Source organism: Leptonychotes weddellii, chromosome 14, assembly GCF_054177405.1.
Source record: "Leptonychotes weddellii isolate Sample4059 chromosome 14, ASM5417740v2, whole genome shotgun sequence".
Classification (NCBI taxonomy): domain Eukaryota; kingdom Metazoa; phylum Chordata; class Mammalia; order Carnivora; family Phocidae; genus Leptonychotes; species Leptonychotes weddellii.
The window spans coordinates 73,489,720-73,506,781 of NC_138382.1; the positions used below are offsets into that span (position 1 = coordinate 73,489,720).

Sequence of the window (17,062 nt, forward strand, 5' to 3'; positions counted from 1 at the left end):
AAAAAAAAGAATGATTAGTTTACACAGCAACCAAAAAAAGAAGAGTGGAGGGGCGCCTGGGTGGCTCAGTCGGTTAAGCGTCTGTCTTCGACGCAGGTCATGATCTCAGGGTCCTGGGATCGAGCCCCATGTCGGGCTCCTTGCTCAGCGGGGAGCCTGCTTCTCCCTCTCCCTCCGCCCCCGCCCCGCTCCTGCTCTCTCTCTCTCAAATAAAAAAAAAAAAAAAAATCTTTTAAAGAAGAGTGGAAATAAGACATAGAACAATAAAAATTGGATTTTCCAGGACAGCAAGCTACACCTCCCTGTTCCTCGTGCATTACCTGTTACGAATGAACACTGTCAGAGAGTAAGTACATGGGCACAGTGACCTCGTCCATAAGCCAAGCAACTTTCCTCATACCAGTTACAAAAGAGTATATTCTAGGATGAAACCAAGTCATTCCATCGCTAAAGGCAGGGAAGAAACCCAAACTATAGAGACAGCAATCAGAGTTCTATTCCTTAGAGTAAAAAGTAGCATCGGAGGTAATGTTGCCAAGAAGCTTGTGAAAAACCAGCCGCTGCTGACCTCCAGCATCCTTTGAACAAATGACAATTTGCCTGGTGGAAACAGTCATTTAGAGAGTGAAAAACGATTTGGAGGACCAGTTGTCAACACACATGCTTCCCTTTGCAATTGGATCAAACAGTGATGAGCAGGGGCACCTGGATGGCTCAGTCCTTAAGCATCTGCCTCTGGCTCAGGTCATGATCCCAGGGTCCTGGGATCGAGTCCCACATCGGGCTCCCTGCTCAGCGGGAAGCCTGCTTCTCCCTCTCCCACTCCCCCTGCTTGTGTTCCTGCTCTCGCTGTCTCTCTCTGTCAAATAGATAAATAAAATCTTAAAAAAAAAAACCAAAAAACCCAGTGATGAGCAGAGTTTGAGTCCCCTCTTGGCAGGGGGGCTCCCTCTGCCAAGGCAGAGGGCTCGGAGAAGGCTTGTTCTCTTCATTAAAATCCCATACTCAGACGACACCAAAAGCACAGGCAACAAAAGGAAAAATAGTTTAAACCACATCCAAATTTAAAATTTCTGTATGATTATCAAAGGACACAATCAATAGAGTGAAGAGGCAGCCCAGAGAATAGGTAAAAAAAATTTACAAATCATATATCTGATAAGGAGTCAATATCCAGAATATATAAAGAACTCCTGCAACTTAACAACAATCAAAAATGAGCAAAGGACCTGAATAGACGTTTCTCCAAAGGAAATATACAAATGGCCAATAAGTACCTAGAAGGATGCTCCACTTCACTAATTATGAGGGAAATGTAAATCAAAACTACGAGATACCGACTCATGCTTGTCAGAATGGCTACTATCAAAACAAACAACAAACAAACAAACAGAAAACAAGTTCTGGCCATGGAGAAATTGGAACCCTCCTGCACTGTTAGTGGGAATGTGAAATGGTACAAGTGCTGTGGAAAACAGGCTGGAGATTCCTCAAAAAATTAAGAGTCAACGTACTCTGATTCTGTCCCCAATTCCAGTGTGTGGGCGTTTTCCCCGCATCAAGCAATTCTCCAACACCATCTGGATGTCCCACAATTCAGCTCCAATCTGACACCGTCTACCCAGAGATCAGATCCCACAGGTTAAGAGCTCAGTCCCATAAGACTGCCCTGCCCCCCACGTCAGCCACCAATCACAGGTCCAGGGTGTTACTCTCCCGACCCACTGGCTGTAAATCAGTGGTTCCCACAACCCCCTCCTTGGGTTCAATTAATTTACTAGAGCTGCTTGCAGAACTCAGGAAACCAGTTTACTCACTGGATTACTGGTTTATTACGAAGGATATTAAAGGATATAAATCAACAGCCAGATGAAGAAATACATAGGGCAAGGTCCCAAACAAAAGAGCTTCTGTCCCCAGGGAGTTTGGCACCTAGCACAGGGACCCATGGATGGCTTCTGGTTCGTCAGCCCGGAAGCTCTCTAAACCTAGTCTTTTTGTTTTTGTTTTTTTTTATGGAGCCTTTATTACATAGGCACGGTTGATTAAATCATTGGTCATTGGTGATTAATTCTTCCTCCAGCCCCTCCCCCCCATCCCTAGCAGTCAGGAGGTGGGACTGAAAGTTCCAACCCTCCAGTCACAAGGTTGGTTCGTCTGGAAACCAGGCCCCATCCTTAGGCGCTTTGCAAAAGTCACCTCATTAACATAAACTTAGGTGTGGTTGAAAGAAGTTTGTTATGCCAATCGAGACACCTTTATCACACTTATCACTTAGGAAATTACAAGGGTTTTAGGAGCTCTGTGCCAAAAACAGAGATGAAGACCAAATATGTATCTCTTATTATAAATCACAGTATCACACGTATGACCTAGCAGTCCCACTTCTGTGCATATACCCAAAAAAGGTGAAAGCAGGGTCTCTAAGAGATACTTGTATAATGTTCACAGCAGCATTCTTCACAATAGCCAAATGCTGGAAGTAACCCAAGTGTCTGTTGACGGATGGATGGATAAACAAAATGTACCATAGACACACAATGGAATATTATTCGGCCATAAAAAGGACACGGGCTACAACATGAATGAACCTTAAGGACATTAGGCTACGTGAAATAAGCCCATCACACAATGACAAATACTGTATGATTCCACTTAGATGAGGTACATGGAGTAGTCAAATTCATAGAGACAGGAAGTAGAATGGTGATCACCAATGGCTCAGGAGAAGGGAGTGGGTCGTTGGTGTTTAATGGGTAGAGTTTCCATTTTGCAAGGCGAGAAGAGTTCTGGAGATGGATCACAACGATGGGAATGTACTAATACCACTGTACCCTTAAGATGGGGGTGCCTGGGCTCAGTCATTAAGCGCCTGCCTTCGGCTCAGGTCATGATCCCAGGGTCCGGGGATCGAGCCCCGCATCGGGCTCCTTGCTCAGCCGGAAGCCTGCTTCTCCAACTCTCCCTCTGCCCGCCGCTCCCCCTGCTTGTGCTCTCTCTCTCTGACAAATAAATAAAATGTTTTTTTAAAAAAATGGTTAAGATGGTAAATTTTATATGCATTTTACCACAATTTTAAATAAAGATAAATTTTTAAAAATCCACTATGGATTGAATGTTTGTGTCACCCCCACCCAAAACTCATATGCTGAAAACCTAATGCTCAAGGTAATGGTATGAGGTGGGGCCTTTGGAGGCTCTGCTTTCATGAATGGGATTAGTGCTCTTCAGAAGAGAGACCTCACAGAACTCCCAGCCCCTTCTAATTTGGGAGGACACAACAGTCAGTCTGCAACAGGAAGAGGGCCCTTGCCTGACTCTGCTGGCCCCGATCTCAGACTTCCAGCCTCCAGAACTGTGAGAAAGAAATTTCTGTTGTTATAGGCCACTCAGTCTGCCATTTTGTTATAGCGGCCCAAACGGGCTAAGACGTGCCCACGCTCAGAAGTGGTTTTCTGGTTGGTTGATGCTTTCTTTGTGAGCCAAGAGCCCCTGGGGCCAGTGTGGAAAGAGCCCAGCTCCGTGAATGCCCGGCTCCTCGCCTGTGCCCCCAGTTGGCTGTGCCTCCTGATCTCCATGCAGTGCTGGAAGGAACAGAACTTGAGACTGCAGTCGAGTTCAAGCGCTGGGTCCTGGAGGTTCTTCAGCATGCCAGAGGAGGCACTGAGACTGCATTTCCACACGGAAATGTGAGGGACACAAGGCTGAAAACTTCTCTGCACAATGCTGAGTAAGCCACTTCTTTGGTAGCAAGGAGCCTGTTCGAATGGTTTATCATCAGGATCTGAGCGGCCCATCACTCCAGAGCCAAGATACCATGCTTTTGTTAAGTCATATTTTAAAACTACACCAAATCGCAGAACGAAACTTGAAGAAATTCTTTCCGGAGCTGAAAGCAAAGATTGGGGTCGATTGTGAAAGTGGCCACCATGCTCTGCATCTCCTTGCCTTTCCTCTGGGCTGCCTGTGACCTGCTTTGACTGCTGGAATGTGGCCGGAATGGGCTTGGACTCATCCAAGCCTAGACCTCAGCAGGTGTCACCACTCCTATTCTTAGACCCTCATGACTCTCCGACTGCCATATTAGCAAGCCGGACCAGTCTGCTTGGTGACAGGAGGCAGTCCCTCCATTGCCCCTGCAAACAGCTAGCCACACCAGGCACACGGGTGACCAGCTCGTTGAGAGGCATAGGATGGGCCCAGCCAGGATCAGGCAGGCCCGGCCTATCCAGAAGAACCCCAGGGAACCAGGAGCTCAACAAATGGTTCTTGGCTTAAGCCAGTCCTCTTAATTTCTGTCTACCAAGATCTCCATTGGTTTTGATGATGCTCTTAGACATGGAGTTTTCAAAGCTCTGATCCAAATAAAGCCAGCTCCCTCAGGCAGAACTGTGGAGCTCTTTGTCCGTACAGCCTGTCTCTCCCCAGAGCAGAACCCATGAACCACTGCCCCCAAGCTGGGAGCCAGACCTACTTTTCCTGGAGTGACAGTGCTCTACCAGTGAGCACTACGGGGTGGCAGGCCCTGGTCTCCTGAGCTTGCCCCCCTGGTGTGGAACCCCCACCCTATGAGCTACCCGAGGTGGGGGCCGTCAAGGGCCAAGTATTCTCAGCCCGACGCCTTCCACCCAGCTTCCACCTTGCCAGTGGGCCTGTGTGGGAAGTCTCTCTGCTGTACCTGATTGGAACAGAGATTCTGCAACGTAGGACTGGAGGGGGAGGATGAGGAAGGCCAGCAGCCTACCCCTCCCCGGATGGAGCTGTGGCCCCAGACTAGGAGCTGGAGGGTAAGGGAGCCCCCTTCATCTTGGCCACACCTGCTCAGAACAGTGCACCCCAGCTTAAACGTCTGTAACACAGAACAGGGGATGGGGAGCGGACATGTTTTCTTCTGACACCAAATGGCACTTTTCTATACCATCTCTTCAAGTCTCCAACACCAACTGGGTGTGCAGTGGTTCATTTCTAACACTGCTCAGTGCAGACCCCACAGGTCAAGGGCTCAGTCCCACAAAACTGCCCGCACTTCAGATGCCAGCCATCAATGCGGTATCGGGGCTACCCATACTTCTGCCCAGCTGAGTACAAATTCAAGAGTTCCCAAGACCCCCTCCTCAGGTTTGATAATTCATAGAACAACTTACAGACTCAGAAAAGCACTCTACTTACTGTTTTATTATAAAGGATACAACTCAGGAACAGCCAAATTTAAGAGATGCACAGGGCAAGGGGTGGGGCTGGCCGAGAACTTCGCTGCCTCCTCCAGGCATACCACCCTCCCAAGCACCTTCATAGGTTCACCAGCCCAGAAGCTCCCCAAACCCTGTGGTTTAGGAGTTTTTATGGAGATTCCATTACATAGGCAGAGTTGATTCAGTCCTTGACTGCTGGTGATTGAACTCAATATCCAGACCCTCTTTCCTCCCGGGGCGGGAGGGGGGGGGCGACGCAGGGGTGGGGTCTGCAGAAAGTTCTAACCCTCTAATTACGCGCTTGGTCTTTCTGGTGACTAGCCCCATCCTGAAGCTGTCTCCCACCCACAGTACCCTCATTAGCATAAACTCAGGCACTGTGTAAGAGGCTTGTTATGAATAACAAAAGATACTCCTTTCATTTAGGATGTTCTGAAGGTTTTAGGTCCTCTGCCAAAAACCAGGGGCAAAGAGCAAATATATATTTTTTATTAAGCCTCAGCATATAAGGGGGTGGGTCATTGCTCAAATACCACACTCATTCTTGCAGGGATTTAGTAGATTTTCCTGAATGAATGTTTCTCCATTTACTCTATGCTTTTAAAACAATTAACAGACGCTTTAAATGATTCTTTAAAAAATACAATAATCGTGGTGCGCCTGGGTGGTTCAGTTGGTTAAGCGTCTGCCTTCAGCTCGGGTCATGATCCCAGGGTGCTGGGATAGAGCCCCCAACTGGGGCTCCCTGCTCAGCAGGGAGTCTGCTTCTCCCTCTCCCTCTGCCCCTTTCCCCTCCCCCCTCTGCCCCTTTCCCCTCCCCCCTCCCCTCTGCTGCTGCTCTCTCTCTCTCTCAAATAAATAAATAAAATCTTAAAATAATAGTAACAATAATCTTGGGGCACCTGGGTAGCTCAGTTGATTGAGCGTCTGCCTTTGGCTCGTTTCCTGATCTCGGGGTCCTGGGATTGATCCCCGAGTTGAGTCTGGCTCTCTGCTTCTCCCTCTCCCTCTACTCCTCCCCCCTGTTCATGCACTCGTGCGCTCTCTCTCTCTCTCTCAATAAATAATCTTTAAAATAAAAGAAAATAAAACAAAAAATTTTTTTAAATAATCTTCATGAATTAAATTGTTTTGCTGGGGAGAAGGTCCATCGAGTTCCTTACTAGACCATTCCAGAATTCCCTCCCCATGCAGTCTTCGTCAGCAGAAGTTTACTGTGTGCCACCTTTCATCCTAGGCTCTGGGGATGCAGCCACAAACAAGACAGGTCGGGTCCTCATGTGCTCACTCTAGTGAGGGGGGTAGTATTATATCTCACACCCAGAATGAACGGATCGCTGTCATGCCATGAGCCCCAGAGAGGTGGGCAAGGCTTCAGGCATGTTGAATGCCGCCTAGCCTCCCTGTCTCCCTGGGGCCTAGGCTTCCTGCCTTCCCGAGTCTCCCAGAGGTGGCAGTGCCCCAGCCCTGCGGCCTCTGCCCAGGCCAATGCTGCAGTCTGCCGGGCTGTGTGCGCTGTCACAACTCCCAGCTGCTGGACTTCGTGGTCCGGCAGCTCTGGGCTCAGCACTACCCACCCCCAAAGCAGGACACAGAAGGCAGTTCACGAAACAGCCATGAAAAGGTGTTCCCGGGGTAGGTGATGGCCTGTGGCCCCAGAATAGGGGAGCTCTGGAGAGGATCTTCAAGCAAACCTCGGAAAGGGACATCCTCTGACCTGCAGCTCTCTCCGTCCCCACCCCAGCACCTGGAAGTCCAGCGGGTCACTCTTGCCACGGGACTGCAGCTGCATTTATAAGCCTGGCCCTGCCCCCCAGGTGCTAACACAGGAGGACGTACAGGCCCCAGAGCTGACCCATTCTGTGGGCTCCAGGCACACTGAGGGGCTGCTGGCCATGCTCTCCCATGAGGCTGGGGATTCAGAGCTCCCCCCTGAGATGGGCCTCAGGTAAAGGAGGGAGAAGGGCAGCTTCTCCCCTTCACCACCACGGTGAAGAAGGGCATCCTTCTTCCCCATCCTGAAGCTGTCTCCCACCCACAGTACCCTCATTAGCATAAACTCAGGCACTGCGTAAGAGGCTTGTTATGAATAACCCTTCACCGTGGTGATCCTTTGCCTTGGCTGGGCTCCTGCCCCCACAGGGGGTTGGGGAGGGAGCAGCGTCCAGCGGGAGTAGGGGGCATTGCCTTGGGCTGGGGGGGGCAGCCCTGTGCTGGCCCTGAGTCTCAGGCACTAGGCCAGGCATCTCTCTCTCTCTGGAGCCTTATTGTCACCCTGTCTGCAGTTCGGGCAGGCGGCGCTCCCTGCACGGTCGTGTCTGTGCAAAGGCTGATGCCTGTGTGCAATTGTGAGGGCCTCTCCCCTCTGCCAGTCGTTTCAGCCCTCCCAGAGCTGCCTCGGGCTGCAGGGAACAGATACCCTAGGCCAAACAGACCGCCACAGCCTGGGGGTATTAGGATGCTGGAAATCCCAGAGGCTGCCTAAGGCGGAACAGGCTGGGGCCTCACCTCCCTGCTCTGCTAATGGCAACATTGGCTGCCACCTACTAAGCACTTCCTGCACCCCTGGACCGTATCCCTGCACTGTGCACTTTACGTACGAGGTCATACTCAGTCCACAGCATGGTCTCCCCATTTTACAGCTCAGAGAGAGGTCAGGCTGCTGGCCCGAGGTCACACTGGATAGAAGAGACTGGCTAAACTTGAGCCCACTCTTAACCAACCACTGCTTTAACCTGCCTCCCTGCCACGAGTAAACACCCACGGGCCTGTGTTTCGGGCCCCTCCCTGTCCCCCTGCATCCATTGCAAGGATCCCACTGTTAACAACCCCAAATGCTGAAGTAATACTGAGCTTCCCCTTGTCCAGCTATCAGACTTTCAGGGTAGAGCTGCAGCCATCTCTTGCTACGTGCTGAGCCCTAGACTACGGGGATGAAAGGCACCTGGCCACGGTCCCAGGGAGTGCCTGGGCTCTTACAAGTACTGGGTGGACAACAGATGTACAGGCACAGCTGGCTGGAGATGAGGGACGGGAGATGGAGCCTGGTGGGGCCGGTGCCTAGGTGGGGTTCACAGCTGCAAGCCAGGGCATCTGCCAGCTGGTCGCCTACCACCTCTCACCCCCTCCGGCCCCCCAGGATGCTGCCATCCCAGGCCAAAGCCTACAGTGGGCCTTTGTTTGCCTGGGTCAGCACGGGGCAGATGGAGCACTTCCACCAAGCCTTGTGGAAACGGACCCCGTCTCTGTGGACAGGGACGTCCTGGGACTCCAGCTTAGGAGCCTTTGATATAGAGCATCTCTTAGCACACTGCCTCCCCACCATGCTTTGGGTGAAGTGAGAAAATGATTTGCTACGTAGCTATATCACCAAAGAATTAACAAGCTGGTCTCAGAGGGCTCAGGGCAGAGGCTCACTGGCCTGGGGACTGGCTTCTTCTGGTTCTGGGGGGGCTCTGGGAAAGTACCCCTTCTCTGATTGGCAGGGTGGTGGTTTCTAAGGCTCACCCATTGTAACATTTCCACCTGGGGGACGGCGAGGTCTCCCCAGAGCCCAAAAAAGTGCCCCGAGAGCCTGGCATCCCGATCTTTGAGATGCCATGGCCTGGGACACCCCGGCCTAGGGTGTCTGTGGTGCTTGGCCTTGGAGGGGAAGGCCGGTTGCTAGTGCCCAGCCTGGCCAGGAAGAGGGCAGGATCCCTTTAAGCTCTGCCTCACTCCCTCAGTTTGTTGCTATGTATGGGACCAACTTCCTTAGCAACCACCTGGCTTCTTAAAGGGGCCCTGGAGCAGTGGTTGCCACCAGCCATGGCTCCCAAAAAGAAGGCAACCCAGGGGGCCAAGGAGCCCGAGGTCAAGAAGAAGAAAGGTGGCAAGAAGGATGCCAGCACGGCCAACAAGCCCATGGAAACGACTTTAGGCGAGGAAATCCGAGAATTCTACCACATCCAGATCCAAGACCTGGAGGACAGGCTGGCCCGGTGGGTGGAGGGTCAGGGAGGCTGGTCCTGCTGGGTCAGAAGCCCTGCTCATAGCTGACCAAGGGGCAGGCTCACTCAGGGGGTCCTAGGCCTGTGTTTGGCTTCCCAGGGGATGTCTAGACCCCACCCCCAGCCTGTTTTCTCCTAAGTAACATTGAGAGGCTTCACAATTTGACCCCACCCTATCCAGGCTCCCAGAGTCCTGGGGTCCTAACCTAAGTGGCAACCCTACCCCAGGCAAATACCACCCCCCCTGCCTCACTCCTGCCCCGTGGGATTATGTGCTTTATAAAAGGACAGAGTTCAGTCAGTGGGATGAATTGAAAATGGCAGCCCCCTGGCAGGTGGGTGGATCCTGTGTCCTTTCTTCCACCACCCCTCCAACTCCCACGGTGCCTTGCTGATTCCCTGCGCCACGTGCCCCACTGACTTACCCACCTGCCAAGCCCAGGTGTCTTTCCACGCTGGACCCGTCTCCCCAAATGTGAAGGAGGAGAGTTGTCTCCCCGTGACTGTGTGGATAGATGGTAGTGTGTGTGGGAGGGGTCTCTAACTTCTGAGACAAGCACACTTGCCCATTTTTCTTATTTTAAAGCTAGTTTCCTCCCAGAGATGATGCACCAGCCTAGTCTCATGGTGACCCTTACAAGGCAACCCCCTTTAGTGACCATTAGGCAGCAGTTCTTCCCCAGATGATGTTACAGATACTCACAGCCAATGTTGAGTCCTTCACATGCGCCAGGTGGGTCCTGTGCTGGCGCTCACTGCATCCTTGAAACAGTCCCATGAGAGGTCCTGACATCATCCCCATTGTACAGATGGAGAGACTGAGACTCAGGGAGGGAAGTCACTCCCAGGAGGAGGTGCCAGGATGGGAGCCCTGGCCCTTCTGACCTTCCTACACCAAGCTGCTTCCTCACTCCACAAAGCAGGTCATTCAGCTCTGTACCACCCAATGCACTGTATACAGTAGCCCTTCAAAAGATGTTGGTTGAGTAAATAATGAAGTAAAACATCTTTCCAAAGAACTTCTACAAATTATTCCACTGGAAACCAGTAAATCAATTATATGATACTCTTAAAAATTCACAAGTTCCCCTCAAGCTGAGACACCAGATGGAATGTATTTGGGGATAATGCATTTGGGAGACAGTTATTAGGTGCTTACTGTTTGCCGAGCCCCTCTGTCAGGCCCCAGTACAGAGGTGGAGGAGGTCAGGGGTCTGTCAAGTGAAGACAGAGATGACATCAGGTCTTGACTGCCCATTGGAACAAGGGCCCACTTACAGGAGGGCACCAAAAAGAGCGTCACAAATGTGGCTTAGGTCCAAGAAGGCTCCACTGAGGAGGCTCACCAGGATTCACTCAGTGAACCAGGGTAAGGAAGACAGCAGGTTCAAAGGTTTGGGATTGCAAAGCATGGACGTGTTGGGGGTGTTGGGGGGTGCAGAGCTGGCCAACTGCAGCAGTAAACACTGTGGTTAAGAGCCTCGAATTTGGGGTCAGACGGACTGACTGGGGTTCAAAATCTGATTTCGCCACTTACTAACTAGGAGTTTCTTCATCCCTCTGAGCCTACATTTCCTCATCTGTAAAATGGGTGTAATTATCACAGTACTCACTCGCGCATGGATTCAACATACACACACCGTGCACCTAGTATATACCAGACACCGTCCTAGGTGTTGGGGACATAGCTGTGAATATACCGAAGGCGCTGGTCTGATGGAGCTTACATTCTGGTGAGGTAATGGATGTAAAGCACCGAGCACGGCTGTTGGCTGTGGTCGTTAGTGCAGATCAGGGCGCACAGTGGGACATGAGGCTGGATTCCCATGTGAGGAACCCCGAATGCCCCTCCGTGGGAGGGTCCAGGGGAACGGGCCTAGCTGCGTGGAGACCTGGTTTGCCCACTCCCCTGGACCTCTGCCCCACCCCCGCCCCAGGTACCAGCGGAAGTGGGATGAGCTGGCCGTTCAGGAGAAGCTGTTCCGCCAGGAGTTTGAGCAGCTGGCCAACAACAAGAAGGAGATCGTGGCCTTCCTCAAGCGCACGCTCAACCAGCGCGTGGATGAGATCACGGACCTCAATGAGCAGCTCCAAAGCCTGCAGCTAGCCAAGGAGATGGAGAAGGACGCCTTTGAGGCACAGCTAGCCCAGGTGCGCCACGAGTTCCAGGAGACCAAGGACCAGCTCACCACGGAGAACATCATCCTTGGTGAGGGGGGCGGGGACTGGCAGGTGCATCTGGGGGCACACACACACGGGAGAGGGAACCCTATGCTCTTGCTCTTGGGGCTCTAATCCCAGCTCTGCCACTGACTTTCTGGCCTTGGGCAAGCACTTCTCTTTGACCTTCAGTTTTCTCATCTGGGAAATGGGTATAATACGCCTACCTTGGGTAACAGCAGCTATGTGCTGCTTCTTCCCACACATTATCTTCTCTAATTGTCCCAGTCATTGCCCAAGGCAGGAAATACTATCACCCAGTTTGTAGGTGAGGAAGCACCTCAAGAAGATGAAGTGTCTTGCCCACGGTCACCTAGCTGGCAAGCATTGTTTTGAGGATTAAGGACAGCATTAGTGCCTGGCCCAGAGAAGGTGTTCGTGTTCAGTGGCTGTTGTCACTGTCACTTTCCAGAAAACAGAAGTCAAGGAAGGTTTTCCCGAGGAGGTAGAAACTGAATGAGGCTTCGTAAGATTAGTGGCGGGGGGAGGGGGGAGGGGGCGTGTTCCAGATGAAGGCCGTGAACGTGGGTAGCACTGGGCATGGCATGTTGTAGGGACAAGGGTCTGGCCCCACTGGATTGGGAAGCATAGGGAGGGCAAGAGGACGTGGAGGAAGCGGGGAGGGAGGGGCATGTTCAAGGCCATCGCTGCCCTGCCGGGGTCCTGCCCTCCTGAGGTGGCCCCTCACCAGGCTGTGCCCTGCGGTGGGGCAGGGGGGAAGCTGGCAGCTCTGGAAGAGTTCCGGCTGCAGAAAGAGGAGCTCACAGAGAAGTTCGTGTCGCTGGAGGACCAGCTACGGAAGCAGGAGAGTGAATACAAGGATTACGTGTACAACCTAGAGAAGAAGTCCGTGCTGGACAAGGACAGGTGAGCAGTTTGGGTGCTGGGGTGAAGCACAGTTCAGTCCTCAAGTCTCCAACAGCCTCCGCTTCTAACTGGGGGGACTGCATTAGCTCAGGGACTCCCCAGCCTGGCTGGTGATTTGTAGAGGGTAGGAGAAAATAGATAAGCTCCCAGCTCTAGCCCTTACACCGGCATTACTAAATCCTTGGGACTTCCTTTTGCCACTTTTTGTGACTTAAAAATTATATTTACTTAATAGGTAACAATAATACATACTGATATGGTTCAAAATGCCAGAGGTACAAAGGGTCTGCCGTGAAAAGCCTCTTGCCTGAATCCCCGCTCCTCCCGGGAAATAGAGCATAGTGGTGGCCCTCAGCCTTCTGGGGAACCCCACATGGGAGGGCAGTGCATGTGCCCACTTGCCTGATGCCCCCTCCTTCCCACCCATACTGACTAGACTGAGGAAGGAGATCATCCAGCGTGTGAACTTGGTGGCCACCGAGTTCCGTAAAGTGGCCACTAACCAGATGTGGGACACGACAAAGCGCGCCATCATGGAGAACAATACGGTCACCCTGCAGCTGTCGAAGATATCCCAGCAAGGCATGCAGCTGCTGCAGGAGAATGAGCAGCTCAAGGACACCCAGGACAAGCTGTGCAAACAGCTGGATCTGTTGGAGAACACCCAGAAGGTCATGGCCAGGCATAGCAGAGGCCACCATAAGGTGTGCCCGCCAAGCCCTCGTCACGGGGCATTTGGCACATAGAGCAGGAGGGAACCCTAGGGGTGCCGCTTCAGGGCAAACACAGCCTGGCAGGGTTGGATCCCAGGCTGGAGCCAAGTCATGAGGGAGGCAGCAGTGAGGGGACACAGCCCTTTGTGGGGGCTCCTGGGTGCTGGGTGCACCTCTGGTTTTATTTGGTCTAAAGCCCCTTATAACTCACTGAAGCGGAACCCACCCCTGGGCAACCGGGGGCTCTGACCAGCCACGGTGCTGGGCGCCCAGGACCTTGGCTGGCTTCTCTGTACAAAGGGGTGAGCTCTGGTTGAGTCCGGAGCTGGGGGAGCAGGGCTGGCTGAGCGCCTGCGGTGGGCCCAGGGCATGGCCACCTGCCCGCACCCGCAGGTCATCCTCATGCTGACCGAGAAGTGCCGCGAGCAGCAGCAGGGCAGGGCGGAGGCCGAGCGGCTGTGCCTCCGGCTGAGCCAACTGGAGCAGAGCCTCGGGCAGCTACAGCACGACCACCAGGCACTGAGGTGGGGCCCACAAAGGGGCGAGCAGTGGCGGCAAGTGGGGGGGAGGGGGGTTGAGGCCCTCTCTTTTGGGCCACATGACCTGACATAGGCCAGTGGCTTCCCCTTTCTCTAGGGGTCTTGAGGCTTTGTCTGCCAAACAGGCTAAAGCCCGGGGCTGGATGAGGGCCCCTGTGGGCTAGAGAGAAACCGCCTAGCACAGGGAGGGGGCTGACTCATCCCGGTCCTGGGTCCAGGAGTCAGAGAGACCAGCTGAACCTGCAGCTGGAGAGGCAGCAGGCTAAGGCACAAAGGCTACAGCGGGAGCTGACCGAAGAGCAAAAGGTTCGGGCAAGTCTGGAGACAGCCCTGGCCCAAGCCACCTTCTTCCTACAGGACATTCTACAGGTGACAGGAAGTGGGTAAAAGTCAGGGGCGGGGGGAGTGGGCCAATGTCAGACACTGCTTGGAGACACCGGGAGGGGCTGGGCCAGGGCCAGAGGCCCCACCTTTCCTCTGAGAGACTCCCGGCAAGTCTGTCCTTTCCTGATCCGGCAAAGATCCCTTGAAGGTCTCAAAATTGCTGGAGTCCCTCTCTGAGGCCCTGAAAGACCTCATGCCTCAGGCTTCCCAGTTGCAGCATGGGTATCCCATCACAGCCAGGGTGCACTTGGAGAAAACCGGCACTGGGATTGGAGTTTCCCAGAGGTGGGTGTTGGGGCCACTCTGGGCCTGATCCCCATGGGCCCACCCCCACCGGCAGATGCAATCCGATGAGGACGGCAGCAACTTTGATGTAGTGTTCCAGCTACAGCTCAAGGAGATGCTGCAGCAGCTGCTGACCATGCTCAGCTCGGCCCTGGTCCTTAGCCCCCAGCTGGCTGTGTGTCCCCGTCGGAAGAGCCAGCCCCATGGCCCACCCAAGGAGAGGTAAGTGAGTGACCCTGTATGACTTCAGAGGAGGCAGCTGTGGGAACTTGTCCAAGGGCTCTTCTCGGCTGACCCTAGGCCACCAGAAACCTGGCTCCCCAAAGCCTCTCTGACCCTCAGCCTCCTTAACTATGAAATGGAGGTGGTGATGCCAGCGCCCTCTCCACAGCCAGCCCAGCACCCAGCCCCCCAGGATGGGGTCTCTGCCCCAGCAGCTATCCAGCATCACACCCTACCAGCCGGGGGACCTGGGCCTGGTGCCTCGACGGGCCCACATCCCACCCAACCCTGAGGACCTCAGGCTGCTCTCACACACCACCCGTGTGGGAACCTTCCAAGTGCACAGCTGCCCTGAGGTGAGAGTGCCAGGGGCCCCAGGGACGGCAAGACAACAGCCAACCCAGGGTACAGATCCCGCTCTGCCACACTGCAGCTCTAAGGCCTGGGGGCTGTGCCTAGCTCGCTAAGCCTGCATTTCTCCATCTGTAAAATGGGCCAAAGAAAAGTGTGGCAAGGCCTCAGTGGGCTAAGGCATGTCCACACATCGCCTGGGAAGGGGGCATGCTCGACCCTGTTGGCCCCTCCTCCGCTGGCAGGGGAAGGGAGGGAATCCCCTGAGGAGGCCTCAGCTTCAAGGCGCATCTTTAATCTTACAGATCCACACCTCTGGTTCTCTAAAAAGGTTCAAAAAGTTTAGTCTTCCTGAAGTTTCTCTACTTTCCAAGTAAGACACAGAGAGAAGACCAATCCCCATTCCAGAAGTGGACCACCATGGCAACAGTCCCCTCTTTAATTCACAGGCAGCCTGGGGCAGCCCAGAGAAGAGTTCTATAAAAAGTAGATACCACAAGTTGTCATGACACCTCTGTGGATGTGGCTGGGTGCGTGGGCATGGTGGTCAGGCAGGCACGTGTCCACTGATGGCAAGGCCTGACGGGGGGCGCTGGCTTCGCTCACGGATGTGGTCGAGGAGCAGGTCGGTAGCTCGCTGCAGCAATGGAGGCAGCAGCTCCTGTTCAGCAGCGGAGAAACAGCCTAGCACGTGGGCCTGCACCGTGTCAGGGTGTGTCGGGCGCCCGATGCCCACCCGCAGCCTCGGCATTGCCTGTGGGGGTCAGAGGGGCCCAGAGAGCTTTGATAAGGAGTGTCGGGGGCCCCTTGTTGGCCCACCAGACCCAGCGCAGGACAGAGGGGCAGACTCACATTGGAGTTGAGACAGGTAATGCAGGAACGGACTCCGTTGTGGCCCCTTCAAAGGGATATGGAAGGGGCAATTAGCGCTTCCCTGGATCAGCACCCCTCACCCTTCCCAGCCCCCGCCAGGGTCAGAACACCCTTATTCCCTGCCGAGACTGGGATGGGCACTGGTATCCTACTCCAACTGGGAGGCTCCTCCCTAGCCCCCCCTGACCTGCTTAGGGCCTCACCTGGAGCTTCCCCCAAGCTTCAGAGCCAGTTTCCCCAGGGGCTTGTCCAGTTCATCGTGCACCAGGTAGACCTCCTCAGCAGTCAGCCCAAAGAGCTCCGCTGGGCACAGACAACAGTGGCCCTGGTTACTGCCCATCAGCCCAGGGGGGTGGTCCCGATTCACAGCTCTCATGAGGAGGGACCGCAATTAACCCCATTTCACTTATAAAGAAGCTGAGATTCCTACAAGTACCGAAGGCCATATGCAGCAATTGGAGCTCAACAGGCACCTGGAGGTGAACAGATCTGCCGCCGCCCAGAACCCCGTCTCTGGCCCCGGCGCCCTCCCGGCCGGCCTCCTCGGGTGCCCTCAACTCACCCGCCCGGGCCACGCTGCGCCCGTTGGCGTTCATGAGGCGCCGCGGCCGAAGCAGGACCAGCTGGGCATCCCCGAGCGCGGCCAGGGCGAGGTCGGCGGCGCAGCGCCGGTCGCGCGCCCAGCCGTCCGCCACACCGAGCCGCTGCGCCAGCTGCCCCAGCACCGCCAAGCCCACGCTGTGCCGCGTGCCGGGCAGTCCAGGGTTCCCCAGGCCGGCCACCTGCGGGCGGCACCAGGGAAACTGAGGCCCGACATTTCTCGCCACCCTCTACCTCAGAGCGCCCCCTAGGACCCAAGCCAGAGAAAGGAAAATGGAGGGCAGGGTAGAGTGGGGAAGGGGCGCGAAGAAGGGGGCCCAGAAACCCCGGAGACTCCAGAAGGCTGAGGGCCCCGCGAACTGAGCGGTCCGGAGAGCAGAGTTCACAGAAGTTTAGGGTCCGTCAGAATATTGGACCCATTTTCTAGATAAGAAAACCGAGACAAGGAATTTGGGGAATGTTGTCCGGAGACAATGGCAGAACAGGAGCTAGTTAGGGCCCAGGAGCCCCTAGGCCGCCGCCCCCCAACTCTACCCACCAGCCACCGCTTCCCCGGGGGCCGGGGTTCCAAATCGCCCAGGCTCATGGCCCGACTCAGCCACAGCGTCGCTCTCAGGCGGCCGGGCGGCGGCATGCTACTTCAATTCACGTTCTCGGCCCCGCCCCCTGACGTTATCAGCCCTCGACCAATCGCGGTGGCCAACTGTCCCCAGTGTCCAATCCCGGGCGGGCCGGGCTTCTACGGGGCGGAAGTGGCGGGGCGGTGGCCTTGACTGGCGCCTCAGCTAGTTCCGCGGCGCCGCCTCACGGTGTTTCTGTGGAGTTTG

The 17,062-nt window shown here is 54.5% G+C and overlaps 2 protein-coding genes across 6 annotated transcripts; one reads left to right on the forward strand and one right to left on the reverse strand.

Moving 5' to 3' along the window:
- The first annotated feature begins 8,964 nt into the window (after positions 1–8,964).
- CFAP157 (cilia and flagella associated protein 157) lies at positions 8,965–15,139 on the forward strand. The gene is made up of 9 exons (XM_006747646.2): positions 8,965–9,172; positions 11,119–11,390; positions 12,115–12,268; positions 12,705–12,972; positions 13,375–13,505; positions 13,739–13,889; positions 14,245–14,411; positions 14,581–14,767; positions 15,068–15,139. The coding sequence occupies exons 1-9, from the start codon at positions 9,000–9,002 to the stop codon at positions 15,137–15,139; spliced, it is 1,575 nt and encodes a 524-aa protein (XP_006747709.1). The 5' UTR covers positions 8,965–8,999.
- Positions 15,082–17,025, reverse strand: PTRH1 (peptidyl-tRNA hydrolase 1 homolog). 5 transcript variants are annotated; one of them, XM_031018529.2, is made up of 5 exons: positions 16,774–17,025; positions 16,198–16,417; positions 15,839–15,938; positions 15,615–15,660; positions 15,082–15,423 (listed from the first exon to the last, which is right to left on the reverse strand). In XM_031018529.2, exons 1-5 carry the CDS (start codon positions 16,867–16,869, stop codon positions 15,310–15,312), a joined length of 576 nt encoding a protein of 191 aa, XP_030874389.2. In that variant the 5' UTR covers positions 16,870–17,025; the 3' UTR covers positions 15,082–15,309. The 5 variants fall into 5 exon arrangements, with proteins under 5 accessions (XP_030874389.2, XP_081659785.1, XP_081659787.1 ...); XM_081803659.1 differs by having other exon boundaries at positions 15,082–15,516; positions 16,198–16,438; XM_081803660.1 differs by having other exon boundaries at positions 15,161–15,423; positions 16,198–16,438.
- Between the last annotated feature and the right edge of the window lie 37 nt (positions 17,026–17,062).

Coding starts and splice junctions, on each gene's coding strand:
- CFAP157 (XM_006747646.2), top strand. CDS start 9,000: ATGGCTCCCAAAAAGAAGGCAACCCAGGGGGCCAAGGAGCCCGAGGTC. Junction 12,269..12,704: donor TCCGTGCTGGACAAGGACAG/GTGAGCAGTTTG, acceptor CATACTGACTAG/ACTGAGGAAGGAGATCATCC. Junction 14,768..15,067: donor AAGTGCACAGCTGCCCTGAG/GTGAGAGTGCCA, acceptor TTAATCTTACAG/ATCCACACCTCTGGTTCTCT.
- PTRH1 (XM_081803659.1), bottom strand. CDS start 16,869: ATGCCGCCGCCCGGCCGCCTGAGAGCGACGCTGTGGCTGAGTCGGGCC. Junction 15,661..15,838: donor AAGCTTGGGGGAAGCTCCAG/GTGAGGCCCTAA, acceptor ATCCCTTTGAAG/GGGCCACAACGGAGTCCGTT. Junction 15,517..15,614: donor TTACCTGTCTCAACTCCAAT/GTGAGTCTGCCC, acceptor TGACCCCCACAG/GCAATGCCGAGGCTGCGGGT.